Genomic DNA, 21539 nt, shown 5'->3' on the forward strand with positions numbered 1-21539 from the left:
TTGGACACCGCTGTTTTAAAGGATGTCCAACCCTATTTTGTTCCGCCAGTGGCTGCCAGGCTGTGGTGATCGCTGTGCTTGCAGACTGCTGGATTTCAAATTACTGCAGAGGTGGAGTGGGGGATGGGAATAGGGCAAGTTAAACCTCCACAAAACTCCCTTTCACACCGAAATTCAGCCATGTTTCTTGGATAAATGCTCTCCAGATTGTTGCAAGCTTTGGTTGATTAAAGAGTTCCAAGAAAATGCATTTTTTTTTTTTTTTTTTTTTTTTTTTACCAATTTTCTCATTGCTTTTGTGAAGAGGAGTGTTTGCAGAGGTCTTTACTCCATCATTTTTACTGCTACCACTCATCTTCTTTCTTTTAAACAGTGCCATTGCATGAAGTAATATCATTGAATTGTTTTTCCTAATATATTTTTCTTTGGAGAAATTCTAAACCTTCAAAAAAAACCATCAAAATAGTGTAAGTGTCCACATACCCTCTGTCTAGATTCAGTGTGTTAACATTTTGCCATATCTCTGAAGCATCTGAGAGTTAGCTGCAGACATCATGACAACTTCACCCTTGAAGACATGTATCTCCCAAGAACCAATACACTCTACTGGTTCATTAGAAAAATAAAATCATCACACTCAGGAAATTAACATTTTCACAATATTATAATTTATATGGCACATTCAAATCACCAGTAAACAATTCAGAATGCAGGCACATCTCTGTAAAAAGTTGGCAGACCAAGCAGAATCATGCTTAGCTCAGCCTCTGCCAAATGCCAGTTGAGATGGTCAGAGGCCTGAGATGCTGCCGTCATTTGCAAGGTGCTACTCCCTGCCTCTGTTTCCCAGGGTCTGAGATTACTTCTCTTCTTCAGAGGGGTCTGCTTTTCAGCTTATTCCATTTTAGTGAATAAGACTGTTATCTAAAAATGCTTAAAAAAAATAAAAGCAAATCAACAATGCTGCTCAAATTCCTGAAAACAAACAAACAAAAATCCTGAAACAAACCCTTTCCCCAGATAAAATCTTCCTGGGGGTATCTGTCAAACAAATCATTTCAAAAAGGTACAAAATGCTGACACCTGCACTGGCAAGACAGGTCCCTGATAACAACAGCAACCCTCTCCTAGCATTATATACACTCTCTAGCAAGGCAGGGTGTCATTTCTAGTCTCTCAATTTCAGAGATGATTCCTCTGAAGGATATTTTCACATCCTTGTGATTGGGAAAAGATGTACTTGCAATCTAGTAAATGCCAACTCATCTACCAGTTACATTAAAAATAATTTTCCTATTACATAGCTCTAAGCAAGCATCTACCTACAGCAGCATTTCTTATAGTATGGTCCATGAACCATCCATATCAGCATCATATGTGGAACTAGTTCAGTGATGGTTCCCAGGCTTCTTCCAGGCCCATGGATTCAGGATTTCTAGGCCTACATCCCAGGAATCTGCATTTTTAAAAGCACCACAGCTTATTCCAAAGGATGTGTATACTGAAGAACCACTGAGCCAATCTGAGATTAACTGAAGCTTGAAAAAATCGGTAGAGTAACAATCAGATATTGAGAACTGATTTGCATTGCTGTCTATGGTAGTGGCTTGCAAAAATTTTGATCCTGATCCTTACAAAGGAATATATTACACATCCTGATGCAGTACACGCACATGCATATACACAGAAATCACATTTTCATGAAAGAATATTTATCCTTATGACTTGTGATTCACGCTGATATTTTCTATCCTATTCTACTTCAGTTTTTTAAAAACTGGACATAAGCCACAAAATTGATTTCACAACCCTCTAATAAATCACAAACTGCAGTTTGCAGAACACTGATCTATAGCAATCAACTGAAATATAAAGCTCAATTGAGTAAGCATAAACCTAGGGAGAGGGAGTGTAAAATACTGCATAGTGGTCACTAAACAAGATTTTTAAAAGATATTAAAGTACAGGCATTTAGCTGGATTTAGAACAGCTTAATCACAATACTAATTTCCAAATAACATAAATTTCATTTAGTATGAGTATAAATCTTACTACTTTCAACTAACAGCTATGGGTTTTAGGAGGGAGCATATTAGAATGAAAATGTGGTGCTATGCTAACACTGTGTCTGGAACTTAACATGAGCTTCTGATTCTGGCTCTCCCATATACCAGGGATGACAGCCTGAGCAAGAACCTCGTTAAGCCTCAGTTTCTTCATCTGTAAACTAGGGCTCATAAAAGGGTCTATCTCATCAGGTAATATTAAATACTATATGTACACAGTAATGTAATATAATTTATGCAAATTATATTATCATTCAGAAATAAGACCCCTCTAAACAACAGTTTTATCACCTTAAAAATGATTTAAACATATATGAATAAAGTTTCAAGTATAAGCTTATATATAGATTACTATGGGAAGCTGAGTATAGAGGATCACACCTATAATCTCAGCACTTTGGGAAAATGAGGCAAGAGGATCACTTGAGGCCAGGGGTTTGAGACCAACCCGGGCAACATAAGGAGACTCTGTCTCTACAAAAAAAATATATAAAAATTAGCCAGGCATGGTGGCACATGCCTGTAGTTCCAGCTACTAAGGAGGCTGAGGTGGGAAGACCATGTGAGCCCAGGAGTTGGAGACTGCAGCGAGGTATGATCACACCACTGCACTCTAACTTGGGTGGCAGAGCGAGACCTTGTCTCACAAATAAACCAATACACAAAAATACATTACTATGTGCACAAATTTACTAGATACCTGGCATTATTTTTCACTTGATGAACAAACCTTGAACATGTTCTCTGTATGGTGTTGTGCTAAGGGCTGGAATTAAAGAGTCATGAGACACAGTATCACTTATTAAGCACCTTATAATCTAGCCGCAAAGTTGGGACAACAGGAAGTAATGTAAATCACCAAATCATATGCCAAGTGCCAGATATAAGAGGTGCAGAAAGTGAGTACAATTGGAGTTCAGAGAGGAAAGGACTGGGAGTCAGGAAGAGCTTCAGAGGTGAGAACTTAGGTGGGGTGGGATGGGGGTTGGGGTTTCAGTAAACAAAAAGGAGAGTGGAAGAAGAAATCCCTGAAAGAGGTGAATAATGGGAGTGAAGTCGAAGATCAAATTCTGCTCCCAGCTTGACTGGGAAGCAGTAAGTCATAAAGACAGGATTAGAAGTAAGAACCCGTCTGGAGATCAGGCTAAGGCAGTGGGTGAGGTAGGAAGATTGATCCAGAAGGTGAAGAGTGGTGTGGTAGTGTGAAGTCAATTCAGGCTGTCTGCAGACATCTGGGCATTCCTAGGAGAGGTGGCTTGATCAAAGCAACATCAAGACAGAAGGCAGGACATGGCCCAAAGCATCAGTGACATCAACATTACAGCTATCTCTGGTTAACAGAATGAGGATATCAACACAGAAAAATGATCTATTCCCTATGCAACTGGTCTACCAGGTATACATACACAACTTAAGAAGTTCAGATTAATTTTGTCAAAGCTTATATAGTGTTACTTTAAACACCAATCAACTTGGTCTCTAGCATAAAGCGAAGTGGGTAGATTGATGACTAGATGTTTGCCAAAGTTTGAGGCAAACCATCTCTACCACTCAAATGATTTACTCTTCTTACTCAGATTCTATGCATTCCTTGCTCACCAAGCTACCTTCTGATTGAGAATTCAGCTTGACAGGTAATTTGATATAGAGAAGAATATCTTGATAAAAGTACAGCCTTAAGCATTCCAGTCACGAAAAGGGGTCTAAATTGTCCTTCTACTTATCCATAGGACTCATGTAAACTTGGTTATGTGTAACCATTAGCAAATGTCTGGTCATTTTTGATGTGCTGGAAATCTGCCATACCCAGTAGGAAGGAGGCTGTCAATCCTAGCTGCACTTCAGAGTCACCTGGGGAGCTACTTAAAATCCCTTGGGGTGGAGCAGTCACCTGGCTGCAGTTAAAGGAGCAGCCCCGAGGTAGACTACCACCTTCTGGTACAATGGTTCTCGATTGTGGCTTCATGTTAGAATCATCTGAGAAACTTTAAAGAACCTATGTCTAGGAAGTGAAATTGACAGAGATGTTAAAACCTACCCGCTAGGCAGAGGACATGAATTTTTACCATTCATGCTCTTCGTTTCTAAGCAGAGGTGAGAACATTTTAATGTACTGGATTTAAGGAATTTCTATTTCACTTGCATTTAAGATATTCAATTATTTTATTCTATTTTATCTTAGACACAGGCCATAGCTTTAAGTTGTTGCTGGTTTTAAACTCTCAACTCATTACTGCTTTAGAGCAGAGATCGGCACAATTTTTCTGTAAAGCACCAGACAGTAAACAGTTATGCTTTGTGAGTCACACTGTCTTTGTAGTGGCTACTCGGCTGCACAGCTGCAGATGGAGGCAGCCACAAATAATATATAAACAAATGGGCATGCCTATATTCCAATAAAACTTTATTTACAAAGACAGGTGCAAGACAAAATCTGGCCAGTGAGCTGTAGTTTGCTGCTCTTCTGGTTAAGAATGCTTGAGGGAGAGCATCCAAGATGGGCGAATAGGAACAGCTCCAGAGTGCAGTTCCCAGCAAGAACACAGCAGAGGGTGAGTGCTCCCTGCATTTCCAAACAAGTTTTCACTGCGGACAGACCAGGAGATTCCCAGGCTGAAAAGCACCATGAGTTTTCAGCATGGCTGGTGCCGCGGGTTGGCACACAGAAACTCACACAAATCTGAGCAGCCATTTCAACTGGCACCTGGAACACCTCTGAGACAGGGAGCCAGGTGATCTGGCTCGGCAGGTACCACCCCCACAGAACAAGCAATATGAAATGCTCTGGATTGAGAGTTTCACAACAAGCACAGCTGGACCCAGGACGGTCCAACTCAGGGGCGGAAGGGCATCTGCAGCTATCGAGGCAGTCCACCAATACCAAGGCAGTTCACACAGCAGCTGGGCAGAGCCTGCAGCAGCTCAGCAACACCTCTGCTGGCAGACTGTGACTAGACTACTCTGTGCAGGGCAGGGCATCTCTGAAAAAAGGGAGCAGCACGTCAGGAACTTACAAATAAGGCCGACATTCCTAAGTCAGAACACCTGGGAAAAGAGGAGGTTATGAGTTCCACTGCAGCAGACTTAAAGGTACCTGCCCAGCAGCTCTCCATGGAACAACAGAGCTCCCAGCACAGCACTTGAGCTCCTATAAGGGACAGACTATCTTCTCAAGCAACTCTCAGACCCCTGTATACCCAAAGAGACACCTCATAAAGGAGAGCTCAGGCTGACATCTGGCAGGTACCCTTCTGGGATGAAGATAACAGAAGAAGAAATCAGCAGCAACCCTTACTGTTCTGCAGCACCCGCGGGTGATCCCCAGGCAAGCAGGGTCTGGAGTGGACCTCTAGCAGTCCTGCAGCAGAGGGACCTGACTGTTAGAAGGAAAACTAAGAAACAGAAAGAAATAGCTTCAATATCAATGAAAAGGACATCCACTCAGAGACCCCATCCAAAGTGACCAACTACAAAGACCACAGGTAGATAAAGCCACTAAGATGGGAAGAAACCAGTGCAAAAAGGATGAAAATGCCAAACTCCAGAACGCCTCTCTTCCTCTAAGAGATCACAACTCCTCACCAGCTAGGGATCAAAAATGGATGGAGAATAAATCTGATGAATTGACAGAAACAGGCTTCAGAAGGTGGGTAATAACAAACTTCTCAGAGCTAAAAGAACATGTGCTAACCCAATGCAAAGAAACTAAGAACCTAGAAAAAAGGGTAGATGAGATGCTAACCAGAATAAACAGCTTAGAGAAGAATATAAAAGACTTGATGGAGCTGAAAAACACAGCATGAGAACTTTGTGAAGCATACACAAGTTTCAATAGCCAAATCGACCAAGCAGAAAAAAGGATATCAGAGATTGAAGATCAACTCAATGAAATAAAATGAGAAGGCAAGAATAGAAAAAAGAGAGTGAAAAGTAATGAACAAAGCCTCCAATAAACATGGGATTACCTGAAAAGACTTAATCTACGTTTGATAGGTGTACCTGAATGTGACAGAGAGAATGAATCCAAGCTGGAAAACACTCTTCAGGATATTATCCAGCAGAACTTCCCCAACCTAGCAAGCCAGGCCACCATATAAGTCCAGGAAATACAGAGAACACCACAAAGATATTCCTCAAGAAGAGCAACCCCAAGGCAAATAATTGTCAGATTCACCAGGGTTGAAATGAAGGAAAAAATGCTAAGGGCAGCCAGAGAGAAAGATTGGGTTACCCACAAAGGGAAGCCCATCAGACTCACAGTGGATCTCTCCCAGAAACCCTACAAGCCAGAAGAGAGTGGGGGCCAATATTCAACATTCTTAAAGAACTTCCCCTAGAATTTCATGTCCAGCAAAATTAAGCTTCATAAGTGAAGCAGAAATAAAATCCTTTAGGGACAAGTAATTGCTGAGAGAATTCGTCACCATCAGGCCTGCCCTAAAAGAGCTCCTGAAAGAAGCACTAAACAAGGAAAGGAACAACCAGTACCAGCCACTCCAAAAATGTACCAAATGGTAAAGACCATCAACACAATGAAGAAAATGCGCCAACTAACAGGCAAAACCGCCAGCTAGCATCAAAACGGCAGGATCAAATTCACACATAACAATATTAACCTTAAATGTAAATGGGCTAAATGCCCCAATCAAAAGACACAGGCTGGCAAATTGGATAAAAAGTCAAGACCCATCGGTGTGCTGTATTCAGGAAACCCATTTCACGTGCAAGGACACACATAGGCTAAAAATGAAGGGATGAAGGAAGATTTATCAAGCAAATGGAGAGCAAAAAGAAGCAGGAGTTGTAATCCTAGTCTCTGATAAAATGGACTTTAAACCAGCGAAGATCAAGAGAGACAAAGAAGGACATTACATAATGGTAAAAGGATCAATGCATCAAGAAGAGCTAATGATCCTAAATATATATGCACCCAATACAGGAGCACCCAGATACATAAAGCAAGTTCTTATAACCTACAAAGAGACTTAGACTATGGAACAGTAATAGTGGGAGATTATAACACTCCACTGTCAATATTAGACAGATCAACGAGACAGAAAATTAACAAGGATATTCAAGACTTGAACTCCAAACTGGACCAAGAAGACCTAATAGACATCTACAGAAATCTCCACCCCAAATCCACAGAATATACATTCTTCTCAGCACCGCATTGCACCTACTCTAAAACTGACCACATAATTGGAAGTAAATCACTCCTCGACAAACGTAAAAGAACGGAAATCATAACAAACAGTCTCTCAGACCATAGAGCAATCAAATTAGAAGTCAGAATTAAGAAACTAACTCAGAAGCACACAACTTCATGGAAACGAACAACCTGCTCCTGAATGTCGACTGGATAGACAATGAAATGAACGCAGAAATAAAGATGTTCTTTGAAACCAAGGAAAACGAAGACACAACGTACCAGAATCTCTGGGACCCATTTAAAGCAGTGTCTAGAGGGAAATTTATAGCAATAAATGCCCACCAGAGAAGTGAGGAAAGATTTAAAACTGACATTCTTTCGTCAAAATTGAAAGACCTTGAGAAGCAAGATCAAAAAAACTCAAAAGCTAGCAGAAGACCAGAAATAACTAAGATCAGAGCAGAACTGAAGGAGACAGAGACGCAAAAAACCCTTCAAAAAATCAATAAATCCAGGAGCTTGTTTTTGAAAAGATCAACAAAACAGACAGACCACTAGCCAGATTAATAAAAAAGAAAATAGAGAAGAATCAAATAGATGCAATAAACAAGGAAAAAGGGGATATCACCACCAATCCCACAGAAATACAAACTACCATCAGAGATTACTACAAACAACTCTATGCACATAAACCAGTAAACCTGGAAGAAATGGATAAATTCCTGGACACTTGCACCTTCCCAAGCCTAAACCAGGAAGAAGTTGAAACCTTGAACAGACCAATAACAAGGGCTGAAGTTAAGGCAGCAATTAATAGTCTACCAACCAAAAAAAGCCCAGGTCCAGATTGGTTCACAGCTCAATTCTATCAGACATATGAAGAGGAGCTGGTACCATTCCTTCTGAAACTTTTCCAAACAATCTAAAAAGAGGGAACCTTTCCAAAATCATTTTATGAGACTAACATTATCCTGATACCAAAACCCTGCAGAGACTCAACAAGAAAAGAAAACTTCAGGCCAATATCCATGATGAACATAGATGCAAATATCTTCAATAAAATATTGGCAAACGATTGCAACAGCATATCAAAAAGCTTATCCATTACAATCAAGTAGGCTTCATCCTGGGGATGCAAGGCTGGTTCAACACATGCAAGTCTATAAACGTAATTCACCACGTAAACAGAACAGAAGACAAAAACTACATGATTATCTCAATAGATGCAGAGAAGGCCTTCGAGAAAATTCAACAGCCCTTTATGCTAAAAACTCTCAATAAACTATGTATATTAAAGGAACATATCTCAAAATAATAAAAACTATTTATGACAAACCCACAGCCAATATCATACTGAATGGGCAAAAACTGGAAGCATTCCCTTTGAAATCTGGCACTAGACAAGGATGCCCTCTCTCACCACTCCTATTCAATATAGCATTGGAAGTTCTAGCCAGAGCAATTGGGCAAGGAAAAAAAAGGGTATTCAATTAGGAGAGGAGGAAGTCAAATTGTCTCTGTTTGCAGATGACATGATTGTCTATTTAGAAGACCCTATCATCTCAGCCCAAAATCTCCTTAAACTGATAAGCAATTTCAGCAATGTCTCAGGATACAAAATCAATGTGCAGAAATCACAAGCATTTCTATACACCAATAACAGATTAACAGAGAGCCAAATCAAGAGTGAACTCCCATTCACAACTGCTACATAGAGAATAAAATACCTAGGAATACAACTAACAAAGGATGTAAAGGACCTCTTCAAGGAGAACTACAAACCACTGCTCAATAAAATAAGAGATGATACAAACAGATGGAGAAACATTCCATGCTTATGGTTAGGAACAATCAATATTGTGAAAATGGTCATACTGCCCAAATTAATTTATAGATTCAATGCTATCCCCATCAAGCTACCAATGACCTTTTTTACAAAACTGGAAAAAAACACCTTAAACTTTATATGGAACCAAAAAAGAGCCCACATAGCCAAGACAATCCTAAGCAAAAAGAACAAAGCCGGAAGCATCATGCTACCTGATTTCAAACTATACTACAAGGCTACAGTAATCAAAACAGCATGGTGCTGGTACCAAAACAGAAATATAGACCAATGAAACAGAACAGAGGCCTTGGAGGAAATGCCACACATCTGATCTTTGACAAACCTGACAAAAACAAGCAATGAGGAAAGGATTTCCTGTTTAATAAATGGTGTTGGGAAAACTGGCTAGCAGTGTGCAGAAAGCAGAAATTGGACCCCTTCCTGACACCTTACACTAAAATTAACTCCAGATGGATTAAAGACTTAAACATAAGACCTAACACTGTAAAAACCCTAGAAGAAAATCTAGGCAAAACCATTCAGGACATAGGCATAGGCAAGGACTTCATGACTATAACACCAAAAGCATTGGCAACAAAAGTCATAATAGACAAATGGGACCTAATTAAACTCCAGAGCTTCTGTACAGCAAAACAAACAATCATTAGAGTGAACTGGCAACCAAAAGAATGGGAAAAAATTTTCGCAAGCTACCCATCTGGCAAAGGGCTAATATCCAGAATCTACAAAGAACTAAAACAGATTTACAAGAAAAATCCAAACAAGCCCATTCAAAAGTGGATGAAGGGTATGAACAGACACTTTTCAAAAGAAGACATTTATGAGGCCAAGAAACACAGGAAAAAATGCTCATCATCACTGATTATTAGAGAAATGCAAATCAAAACCACATCGAGATACTACCTCACACCAGTTAGAATGGCGATCATTAAAAAATCTGGAGACAACAGATGCTGGAGAGGATGTGGAAAAATAGGAACACTTTTACACTGTTGGTGGGAGTGTAAACTAGTTCAACCATTGTGGAAGACAGTGTGGTGCTTCCTTAAGGACCTAGTAATAGAAATTCCATTTGATCCAGCAATCCCATTACTGGGTATATACCCAAAGGATTATAAATTGTTCTACTATAAAGACACATGTACACGTATGTTCATAGCGGCACTGTTTACAACAGCAAAGACATGGAACCAACCTAAATGCCCATTGACAATAGAGTGGACAAGGAAAATGTGACACATATACATGATGGAACACTATGCAGTCATAAAAAATCATGAGTTTGGGTCCTTTGTAGGGACATGGATGAATCTGGAAACCATCATTCTCAGCCAACTGACACAAGAACAGAAAAGCAAACACCGCATGTTCTTACTCACAGGCGGGTGGTGAACAATGAGAACAGAAGGACACAGGGAGGGTAGCATCACACACTGGGGTCCGCTGAGTAGGGCCAAGGGAGGGATAGTGAGTGGGGGTGGTTGGAGAGGGATATCATGGGGAGAAATGCCAGATGTAGGTGACAGGGGGATGGAGGCAACAAACCACATTGCCATGTGTGTACCTATGCAACAATCCTGCATGATTTGCACATGTACCCCAGAATCTAAAGTACAATTTAAAAAAAGAATGCTTGAATAATTGTAACTAGCACTCAGATCTTGGGCCCATTAATACAAAACTAGTAATGAATCATAAAAATAAAGAAAAGGTACACTCAATCTTAGAATCTTAACTTTCAACTATCATCCTGTTACCATTTGCCAGAAACTAAAAACAGAGGGTACTATTTATATCTAAATAATAATCACCTATTCAGATTATTTTTGCCCCTGAGTACCACTGGACATACTCAAAGCTTTACTTGTGTATAAACTACCCACCTGTTTGCTGAAATCTCCCCCTGTAAACCTCCAAGGCAAAATACAGGCCAGTGTGCAGTGCCATTCTGTCTTCCTTACTGGTAGAAGATGCCATGGGGATTACTCACTCACTCATTCATTCATTCATTTATTTTGAGACAAAGTTTCACTCTTGTCTCCCAGGCTAGAGTGCAACAGGGAGATCTCGGCTCACTGCAACCTCTGCCTCCCAGGTTCAAACTCTCCTCCTTCAGCCTCCCAAGTAGCTGGGACTACAGGCACCTGCTACCATACCCGGCTAATTTTTGTATTTTTAGAAGAGATGGGGTTTTGCCATGTTGGCCAAGCTGGTCTCAAACTCCTGACCTCATGTGATCAACCCACCTCGGACTCCCAAAGTGCTGGGATTACAGGCATGAGCCACGGTGCCCAGCCTATTCATTTATTTTGATAGGGAAAAAGATCCATCTATGCCGCTTTTGAATAGATTTATTCCCCATGCAACTGATCAACTAGGTATAAATGTACAACTGGAGGTCTCAAGTTTTTGGTTAAATAATTTGTAATCAACTGAGTAGGTTTGATCAAGGATCCTGCCTTGGCCACCACTTCTGGTTTCCCCTGAATGTCTCAAAACACGTAACAAATGAAAGCCCAAAGGGTGAGACTGTTTGCTAAGTGGATGAGATCTGAGCATAGACTTCACTCAGCCTCTGAAGCTGTGGCTGAGATGGAGCTCCCTGCACAGCTGTATTCTCCCTAATTTCTAAGCTGCAACATAAAGAAGTCCCCGCATCGATGGTGCCAAAAGTGATGACATCCAGTTACGTGGAAGCTCAATGAAGCCCACACTCCCCTCACCCTTGCTGTGCAGTTTATCTCCACTCTCAAAGTCATCACTCCCACACATTGAAAACCAGTGTCAGATAGAGTCGTTTTCTGGAGAAGAGTGCAGATTTTTCCCTGCACACAGCCAGCAACCAATCCGTCCCAGTTCACCCACAGTGTAAAGGAAAATTAAACTAAGCCGAAGTTTCAGCCTTGGATGTGTCTTCTGAGCTCAGTTACTATGACTCCTTATGACAGCTCTATATTGTACTCACTTGGAAGTGTTTTCAAGTATTCCTTTAACTTCATTTATTTCTTCTTTCCCAAAGTAAACAACAGTGAGATGGACTCTCCCATCCTGCTCGATGCACATCTCCCTGGAAAACAAAACACACACATGTCTGGTGCCTGTTTTCACATTGACAGGCACAGCACAAATGCCTTTTCATAAAGTGCAAAAGGGTCTTAAAGGAAACTAAGTAAGCTTCCAGGAAACAGATAGGGGAATCCAGAACCTTTCTGCTTGGCCATTCCAAATGCCTATATTTGCATTTATCTTATTGGGACAACAAGGAAATTTAAATATGCAGTAAATCAAAACTCAGATGCAAGGCACCTCAGGTCAAATCTGCCACAGGCCTAGCCCATTGGGGCCAGACAGTGTCACAGAAATGGGTCCCTGGTTTTACCCCATAAGAAGACACTGAAGTACAAAAGATGGGAAAGCTCAAGTCCAGAGATGATGAGACTAGGATCCTTGCCCATGACTCTCTTTTTTTGTGTGGGCCAAACACAGAGTCTTAAAGACTGGATGAGCAAAGGTCAAAACTCACTCTCTTGTTTAGGACTCTAGAATGCCTTGAAAGCAACCAGTGTTGTGACTGTCTGAAGAAATGGCAAGGAAGAGACACAGTCACTGAAGTTCACCCTTCCCAAGCAGATACAATCACCTTCACCACATCCCTATTTCTCCTCTCCATGACTCTGATGATCCCAGGTACCCAGCACCTCATGCTCCAGGGATCTGACAAAGCAACCATTTGGCTGCACCCTCCTGGAGCCAGACCTCTGGCTCTGGCCTTGTCCTGACCTGCTCTCCCACATTAGCAATTTGTTTTTTTGCTGGGTTTTTTTAAGAGAAGGCCCTAGCTAATCTGGGAAGGTCCTCTGCTGAGGATTGAGTTCATTTATACATATGCGTATATATATATAAATGCAGGTGTGTATGTGTGAATGTGTATCTATGTATATATGTGCATGTAAATGTGTGTATATGTGTAGATATATAAATATAAGCATGTGTGTAAATCAGTTTATATACACATATATGCACATATTGTGTACATATATATAGTTTCCCCTCAGTATCTGTATTAGTCTGTTCTCATGCTGCTAATAAAGACATACCCAAGACTGAGTCATTTACAGAGGAAAGAGGTTTAATGGACTCACAGTTCCACATGGCTGGGGAGGTCTCGTAATCATGGCAGAAGGCAAAGAAGGATCAAAGGCACATCTTATATGGCGGCAGCCAAGAGAGCTTGCACAGGAGGACTTCCACTTATAAGACCATCAGAACTTGTGAGACTTATTCACTACCACAAGAACAGTATGGAAGAAACTGCCCCCATGATTCAATTATCTCCACTTGGCCCTGCCCTTGACAGGTGGGTATTACTACAATTCAAGGTGAGATTTGGGTGGCAATATAGCCAAACCATATCAGTATCCATGAGGGATTGATTCCAGAAGTCCCCCGGGGGACACCAAAATCCAGGTGCTCATGCCCTTATATCAGCAGTCCCCAAACTTTTTGGCACCAGGGACCAGTTTTGTGGAAGACAATTTTTCCACACTGGGGGTGGGGGCAGAGATGGGGTTATGGTTTTAGGATGAAACTGTTCCACCTCAGATCATCAAGCATTAGAGTCTCATAAAGAGCACACAACCTAGATTCCTTACACGTGCAGTTCACAATAAGTTTTGTGCTCCTGTAAGAATCTAATGCTGCAGCTGATATGACAAGAGGTGGTGCTCAGGTGGTAACTCTCATTCACCAGCTACTCACCTCCTGCTGTGTGGCCTACCTAGTTCCTAAGGGGCCACAGACCAGTATTGGTTTCTGGCCCAGGGGTTGGGCCCCCTGCCTTACATAACATGGTGTGGTATTTGGATATAACCTGCACACATACTCTTGTAGACTTTAAATGATTTCCAGATTACTTGTAACACCCAATACAACATAAATGCTGTGTAATGGTTTTTGTTCTGTATTGTCTAGGGAATAATGACATGGAAAAAAAAGGTTGTACATATTCAGTACAGATGCAACCATTCCTGTTTTGTTTTTTGGAATATTTCCAGTCCTTGATTGGTTGAATCAGAGGGTGTGGAACCCATGGATACAGAGGGACAACTGCATACCTGTATGTGCGTAATTTTAACATGAGTTTCTGGAAACAAGTTAATGAAAAGATTCTACCGGTGGGATGATATTTTGTGATATTGTTATTTTACATGTCCTTCCATTTGGTTTCTTTTATCTCTGTGTTGGCAACTTACCCTAGCCCTCAAACAATAATCCACATCATGATTTCAAGAGATCCCCGAGCTCTAATGCAGAGGCCAGTTTGTTCAATGCTTTTAATAACGACACCAAAAAGGAATGACTGCCTTCCTGGGGTTGCTGGGAGAAATCCACAGCCATAGAAGATACAGTTCTTTCCTTCGTAACACTTACTTAGGCAATCAAATGAGCTCTAATAAAACCATCAAACATCTCATGGCACTGAAATAAAGAATATAGAATTCATAAGGCATAGCAAATCCTGTGGGCTGGAATGGCTGGGGCTGTGAAGGAGAAGGATAGGGTTTAGAAACGTAGAGGTAGGAAAGAAGAGAATTCCAGATGGAAGAAATAGGGAAGATGATATTGAACCAGGCAAGAGGCATCCAGGGCTCACTCTGGTCACAGGCTTGGTTCAAGAATTCTGTCTCTTTCTGGTGGAACAAAGAACTGCCTCAGGAACCCAGAGTGATGGCAGAGGTTTAAAAGAGAACAGAGCCCTAGAATGTAATGACACTTCAAAACCAGGAGCTCTCACTGAGCCACAGTCCCTGCAGACTGAGTCATCACCAACCAACAATGGAATCCTCTGTCCATAAAAGATCCCTTTCACAAACTTCTCAGACAATGCCTCAACTTCCTCTGCCAGGGTAGAAAAAAAGCACACACATGGGTCAAGTGTCAGAAAAACTGCTTGAAATTTATGCATGCAGTGGGAAAAATCCATCCTAGAATCAGGAGAGGGTCACCCGCTAAGTCTGAAGGAAAAGCATTCTCATTTTTCTAATAACATCTTTGCTGTCTCCCTCTCTGGTATTTTTAAATCCATTCAAAGCACTTCCTGTTTTTAAGCAGTAAGACAGATGCACTGGGTCTTTACTCCTGTGACTAGGTGAGGCGTCTTAAACAAGGCAAAGCAGAATGTGTTGTGAGGTCTACCTCCAAGGTTCCATTTATTCATGTATTCTTTCCTTCATTCATTCAATAAACACATGGTGACAACATACCATGGGCCAGTTACACTACCAATGGGTCTTAAAAAATGATTAAGACACATCTGCCCTTGAGTTCCCCATGTACTGTGCAAAACCAAAACTCTCTGTAACATAACAAACAAGTGCCTTAGAAGAATATGAGTCTCATACTATGAAAAACCATGGCTGGCTGGCTGGCTGAATGATCTTTGTTTTGCTCAAAATAATTCTCAGTAGACTTAATCCACTGGAAAGGTGTGTGTAAGAAAGAGTGGGTGACTTGTCCATATGTTTTTGTTTTGGAGGCAAAAGTTTAAAAAGTAAAGTAGGTCAGGCATGGTGCCTCAAGCGTGTAATCCCAACACTTTGAGAAGCTGAGGTTGGTGGATCACTTGAAGTCAGGAGTTCAAGACCACCCTGGCCAACATGGTGAAACCCTGTCTCTAGTAAAAATACAAAAAATAGCCAGACATGGTGGTGCATGCCTGTAATACCAGCTACTTGCGAGACTGAGGCAGGAGAATCACTTGAATCTGGGAGGCAGAGACTGCAGTGAGCTGAGATGGTGCTGCTGCACTCCAGCCTGAGCAACAGAGTGAGACGCCATCTCAAAACAAATAAATAAATAAAGTAAAAGGGACGAGAATGGAGGAAAATTTTATTCATTGTGTATTCAAATTCCTGGCTTTGCACTGTTATTTATCCATACCTGGACACACGCTACCTGCATCCTTTGGGCTGACTTACATGTCTGTGATAGCATTTCTCTATAAACACCTTGGTAACACTGTCTATGAAGCCTTTGCCATGTACCTCGGGAAACTCCAGCTTCCTAAGATCCCTCTGGGGAGCTCACCATTTTCACATGATCTCTGTGCATGAGCTCCCCATTCCCACTGGCTCATTCTGCCTGAAACTGGAAGCCTGAAAATTTTTATTTATTTTTCATTTTTTGGAGACAGAGTCTTGCTCTGTTACCCAGGCAATGGTGCTATCTTGGCTCACTGTATCCTCAACCTCCCAAGTTCAAGTGATCCTTCCACCATAGCCTCCCAAGTAGCTGGGACCACAGGTGCATGCCACCATGCCCAGTTAATTTTTGTATTTTTAGTGGATATGAGGTTTCACTATTTTGACCAGGCTAGTCTCGAACTCCTGACCTCTGGTGATCCACCTGCCTTGGCCTCCCAAAGTGCTGGGATTACAGGTGTGAGTTGCCATGACCAGCCTGAATATTCCATTTCTATTCCACAAAGACTCTTTTCAGGGTGTTTTTTCTTGAGGGGAGGAAAAAAAAACAACCAGTTCTTCTTCCCCTGGATATTGTAACAGCAGAGTACAGAGACTAATTAAGATATATTTTCTGTCAGAAAACATGTATCACAGTCACTTAGACACCTATAGTTCCATTTCCCCAGAGGCCAAAAGCCCTTCATGGTCTTTGAGTTCTGTTATTAATCTGCACGCTTGCCCTGTGGAAGGAGGTACGTGGCCATTGTTCGTAGCCTTAGCGTACAGAGGGAAGGAGTTCCAATGACCTGACCGAGTTTAGGAGGCAGCCAGGCATGAAAGACAGGTTTCCTAAGGACTTGCCTGGTACTCATCTACCCACGTCACCTGAGCAGCATGAGGGATGCACCTGCAAAGTCTGACAGCTTTGGTCTCACTGTCTAGGATCGCACTACAGAGCTGGGTGGCTGGTATGGCCAGGTGGCAGGGAGAAGCCACAGCACAACTCCAAATGCGCTGTGGGGAAGGGACTGTTCAACCTGAGTTTCTGATGGGAAATAGTCAAATATAATGGGCAGATCTGATGGACTAGTGACAGGCTGATCCGAGGCCTGACTGGAGGAGGGGTTGTACCCTTAAGGCAATAACTCATCCTAAGGGAGCCTTTCTCAATCTCTGCACTGCCAACAGTTTAGACCCACTAATGCTTTATTGTGGGAGGTGCTGTGATGTGCACTGTAGGATGTGTAGCAGCATCCCTGGCCTCTAGCAAACTGGATGCCAGGAGCACCCACCTATCCCAGATGTGACAATCGAAAAGGTCTCTCTCCAGACCTTGCCACATGTCCCAGAGCAGGGGAAGGCAGGTATATAAATTGGCCTCAGTTCTCAATCACTGTCTTAAGAACAATCACTAAAGCAGGCTCAGTATTAACATCTGACTTGTCAGAGGGGCAGCGTGGTTATCAAAGTGATGCACATCCCTAGGGTAGGTCCCGTTCTCCAGCCAGCTCTTGTGGACTCACCTGTGAGTCCTAGAGAGACAGAGCTACAAAAAACATGGGAAGGCTTTATAAGAAACAAAATTATGAGAGTATAGGAAACTCAAGCCAGGGCTTTTGGGGAACAAATGTAATGGTGTTGGCGTGATAGAGATGCCAGTGGTGGGTTCGGTAGGAGCAGCAACCCCATGCCATTAGAGAGTGATAGCCCCTCTGGCTGTTGTCAGGAGCATGAGTTTGCTTCATACAACTGATGCTTGTGCAGCCAGTGGAAGTTGAACTTAACATCTGCACATGTGTGAGACATCACTGAGGATACCTAGAAAGACTAAGAGGGCCAGAGAAGGTTGGAGATCTTGCCAGAGTAGGTAAGAGAGCGAGACAGAGGGAAAATGGTGTTTCTTGCAATTAGGGATACCTATCTTTATACCTCATACTGTGTGGCCTAGGAAAACATGGATTCAACTATAAACATTTATTGAGCACCTTTGTGTGCAATGCATTATCCTCACTGGAGGAAGATTTACAAAGGATGACCATGTGTGGTCTGTAGTGGAATCAATCATCCAGGTTTTCCTGTCATTCTCTAGATTTTAGCAGTGAAAAATCCCATATCCTAGGAAACTTCTCAGTCCCAAGCAAACTGGGATGACTAGTCAGCCTCCCTACTGCAGGAACTTTACAGTTTATTGGAAGAAACTGACAACCATAAATGCAGGATGGAATAACCATGTTAACAGAGGTAAAATGAGCTAAAAGGCTGAGAGGAGAGCATGGTTATTTCCAATGGGTGCAAGGGAAAGGGGGACTGAGGAGAAGCGGGGATCCAGGCTGAACCTTGATAGGCAAGTAGCCTCCACACACATGAACAAGAGCAGAGACAGGGCTTTTACAGCTGAGAAAAGGCACAGATGCAAGGAAATCATATCACTATTCTTTTCTAAGTTAATTTTCTACTCAAATGTTCAGCTATGTGATGAATATCTATTTAGGCTTTAAGAAATGAAATGAGGACCAGGCGCGGCGGCTCACGCCTGTAATCCCAGCACTTTGGGAGGCCGAGGCGGGTGGATCACGAGGTCAAGAGATCGAGACCATCCTGGTCAACATGGTCTCTACTAAAAATAGAAACCCCGTCTCTACTAAAAATACAAAAAATTAGCTGGGCATGGTGGCGCGTGCCTGTAATCACAGCTACTCAGGAGGCTGAGGCAGGAGAATTGCCTGAACCCAGGAGGCGGAGGTTGTGGTGAGCCAAGATCGCGCCATTGCACTCCAGTCTGGGTAACAAGAGCGAAACTCCGTCTCAAAAAAAAAAAAAAAAAAATGAAATGACACGTAATAGCCTTCATGTTCCGAAACTCTACCTCTAGTCTTCTATGATTACAAGAAGTAAATCCTTGGCACAAAGAAATTGGAAATAAGCAACAGAGTAAGTTGAGCTAACTAAAATCTGCCTTTAAAATCAGTATTCTTCCTTTGGTTTGGAGGGTCATCTCCCCTCCCCCGTGTCAAGATAAATTTATTAATATATAATTATTGTATTACATTATTTGAGTAGTCCAATCAGTGTTAAGAAATGAGTAAATTTTGACTCTCAACCAAGCAATTGGGACTTATCTTCCTGAATTCCCATTTCAAAACAGAAAATGAGATCATTTTCCAGTAGGTCATTTTTTACTGTTGGATAGATGTTTCTACATAACCCCTGGCTCAAGTGAAATAAAAACCAACTTCTATTAAGTTCCCAAAGAGAAACCTTTATCCAAATACAGTAAATAATATAGATTAGTCTCTCTCAAACTCATTAGCCATCCAACTTTCTTAGTGCAGCTCTGGTGTACAAATAGTAAAATGGCCCACGGGAGAAGTAGAAGGACTAGACTAGGTAAAGTACATTATTTTCTTGTTGGGGAACACAAAGAAACCAGGAATCTCTATCACCATCCAATATTTGATGACCTGAGGGCTTTCTGTCACTTATACCAGCCTAGCTATAACATTTCAGGCTCATTTCAATTTCAGAGATTCTATAATTACTGATTTAAAATAATCTTCCTGAAATTTCCAGAGCCATCTTACGGGTTCTAGGCCAAAAAGGAGTAAAAGAGAACTGCTAAAGAAAATTCAAGTAATAGAGTTCCTTGATGCTACATTAAAATACCATAAATGTTAGAAAGAGAACATTAAGACAAAAATTACCAGTCAAGTCTGAGGAGGAATATAGCAACATGAAAAAGGATTCTCAGTCCAGCTGGAAGTTGTCAAAATAAAAATCAAGTAAATGTGGAATGAACTGAGAAAGATTTTTTAACAGAAAAGTAAAGAATATTTTCCATAAAAATTCTGCCTTTTTCCCCTCAGAGAGGCTTAGAGATAAAGACCAAAGAAAATCTATAGTTTTGTTATTATGAGGTTCTTCCTGCTATCAGAAACAAAATAAACGATGAAATAACCGACTGGCTTAAAATCTAGAATATGGAAGGTAAGAGAAACAAAGCAGCCAAAACCCAAATTTGAGAATAGTTTCAAGTGCAAAATGGGGAGAAGAAAGAAGGAGGAGGAGGAGGAGGAAGAAGGGAGGAGGAGGGAAGAGGAGGGGGGAGGAGGAAGAAGGGAAGAGGAAGGAGAAGGAAGAATGGAGGAGGAAGGAAGAGGAGGAAGGAAGAGGAGGAAGGAGGAGGAGGAGAAGGAGTAAGTAGGTTTAAGCCAATAGCAACTGGGCAAAAGGGAAACAGAAAAACAGCAGGAGCTACATTTAAAGCAAGCTTTCCCTGGTCAGCTCCCTCTGTTCCCAGCTGCAGGGAGAGTCTGCAGAGACCCAAGAAAGGTGGGTGGGGCATCCAGGGGAGAAGAAACTACATGTAAAGCCCGTGAGGGTCTTACATTGGGCAGGACAATGATGGCAGGAGAGAAGGAGCCTGCCACAGTTCCAGGCATCCGATTTCCACAAACAAAAATGAAGTCACCTGCAGGTACGGTGGCTCATGCCCAACACTTTGGGAGGCTGAGGCAGGCTGGAAACGGATCTTTACAGAAGACCACTTGAGGTCAGGGGTTTGAAACCAGCCTGGGCAACATAGCAAGACTTTGTCTCTACGAAAAATAAAAAATCTGGCTGGATGTGGTGGCGTGCATCTGTAGTCCCAGCTACTCAGGAGTGTGAGGTGGGATGATCACCAGAGCCCAGGAGTTTGAGGCTGCAGTGAGCCATGATTGCACCACTGCACACCAGCTTGGGCCGTTGAGCTTTTTTTAGAGACCCTGTCACTAAGAAAAAAACAAAATGGACTCACACAGCACATAAGTAACCCCACAGCACCAAGAACAGAGCAGTCTATATTGCTATTGAGGGTGTGGTAGGGTTTTTATTCTTATTCAGAGAGATGGCAATACCTAAGCTTTAGCATCAAGCTCTAGCATCATGATTACTTGTAAATCCTAGGAGTATCATTTATTTGGTGGTTCAATGCCTCTTAAATGAAGGCCCTTTAGGGTCTGGGTGCTAGAAGAAAGCTCATCTCACTCAACAAATGGCAGGCTTCTCTTCATTAAATATAAGCAGCTGGAGGACTCTGGCCTTTGTTTTATCCCTTTCTCCTTGCCTGTTGGGATGTTCTGAAACCTAGTGTTTTTCACAAGTTTCAACTGTTTCTATTGGCACCAATTTCTAAGTGGACCAGTCCCTCTTCCACTATTGTTACTGAGTCCTTTTTTATTAAACTTTATAAAAATGGTTTTATTAAATTTGTATTTTCTAAAATACAATTTTTGAGAGTAGTTGAGATAACTATAATGAGAAGAAACAATAATGACCATAAATAACTTAGTCTACACATTCTGTGCACCCAGGAATCAATTTTGTCCCTGGGGACCACCCTGAGTACAGTTCTAGAGCACGAAGCTGTGACCTTTGCTTCCTTGCAGATTGTACCCATGCCTGGCCAGCATCCCAGGTGAGCTGTTTTCTGCAGACCTAGCCTTCCCCAGGACCACTTTGTGCCTGGTGAC

The 21539-nt window shown here is 41.8% G+C and overlaps 1 protein-coding gene across 11 annotated transcripts in view; it reads right to left on the bottom strand.

The window, feature by feature from the left end:
- Positions 1 to 21539, bottom strand: part of CSGALNACT1 (chondroitin sulfate N-acetylgalactosaminyltransferase 1) — a 359476-nt gene that overhangs the window by 31468 nt on the left and 306469 nt on the right. For all 11 annotated transcript variants that reach the window (XM_012435253.2, XM_064368806.1, XM_064368809.1 and 8 more), the window contains one exon: positions 12033 to 12134. In XM_012435253.2, coding sequence (XP_012290676.2) covers positions 12033 to 12134 — 102 coding nt within the window. The remainder of the gene's footprint in view (positions 1 to 12032; positions 12135 to 21539) is intronic.

Source organism: Aotus nancymaae, unplaced genomic scaffold (assembly GCF_030222135.1).
Source record: "Aotus nancymaae isolate 86718 unplaced genomic scaffold, 86718_ANA_hifiasm-v0.15.2.pri h1tg000079l, whole genome shotgun sequence".
NCBI classification, from domain to species: Eukaryota; Metazoa; Chordata; class Mammalia; order Primates; family Aotidae; genus Aotus; species Aotus nancymaae.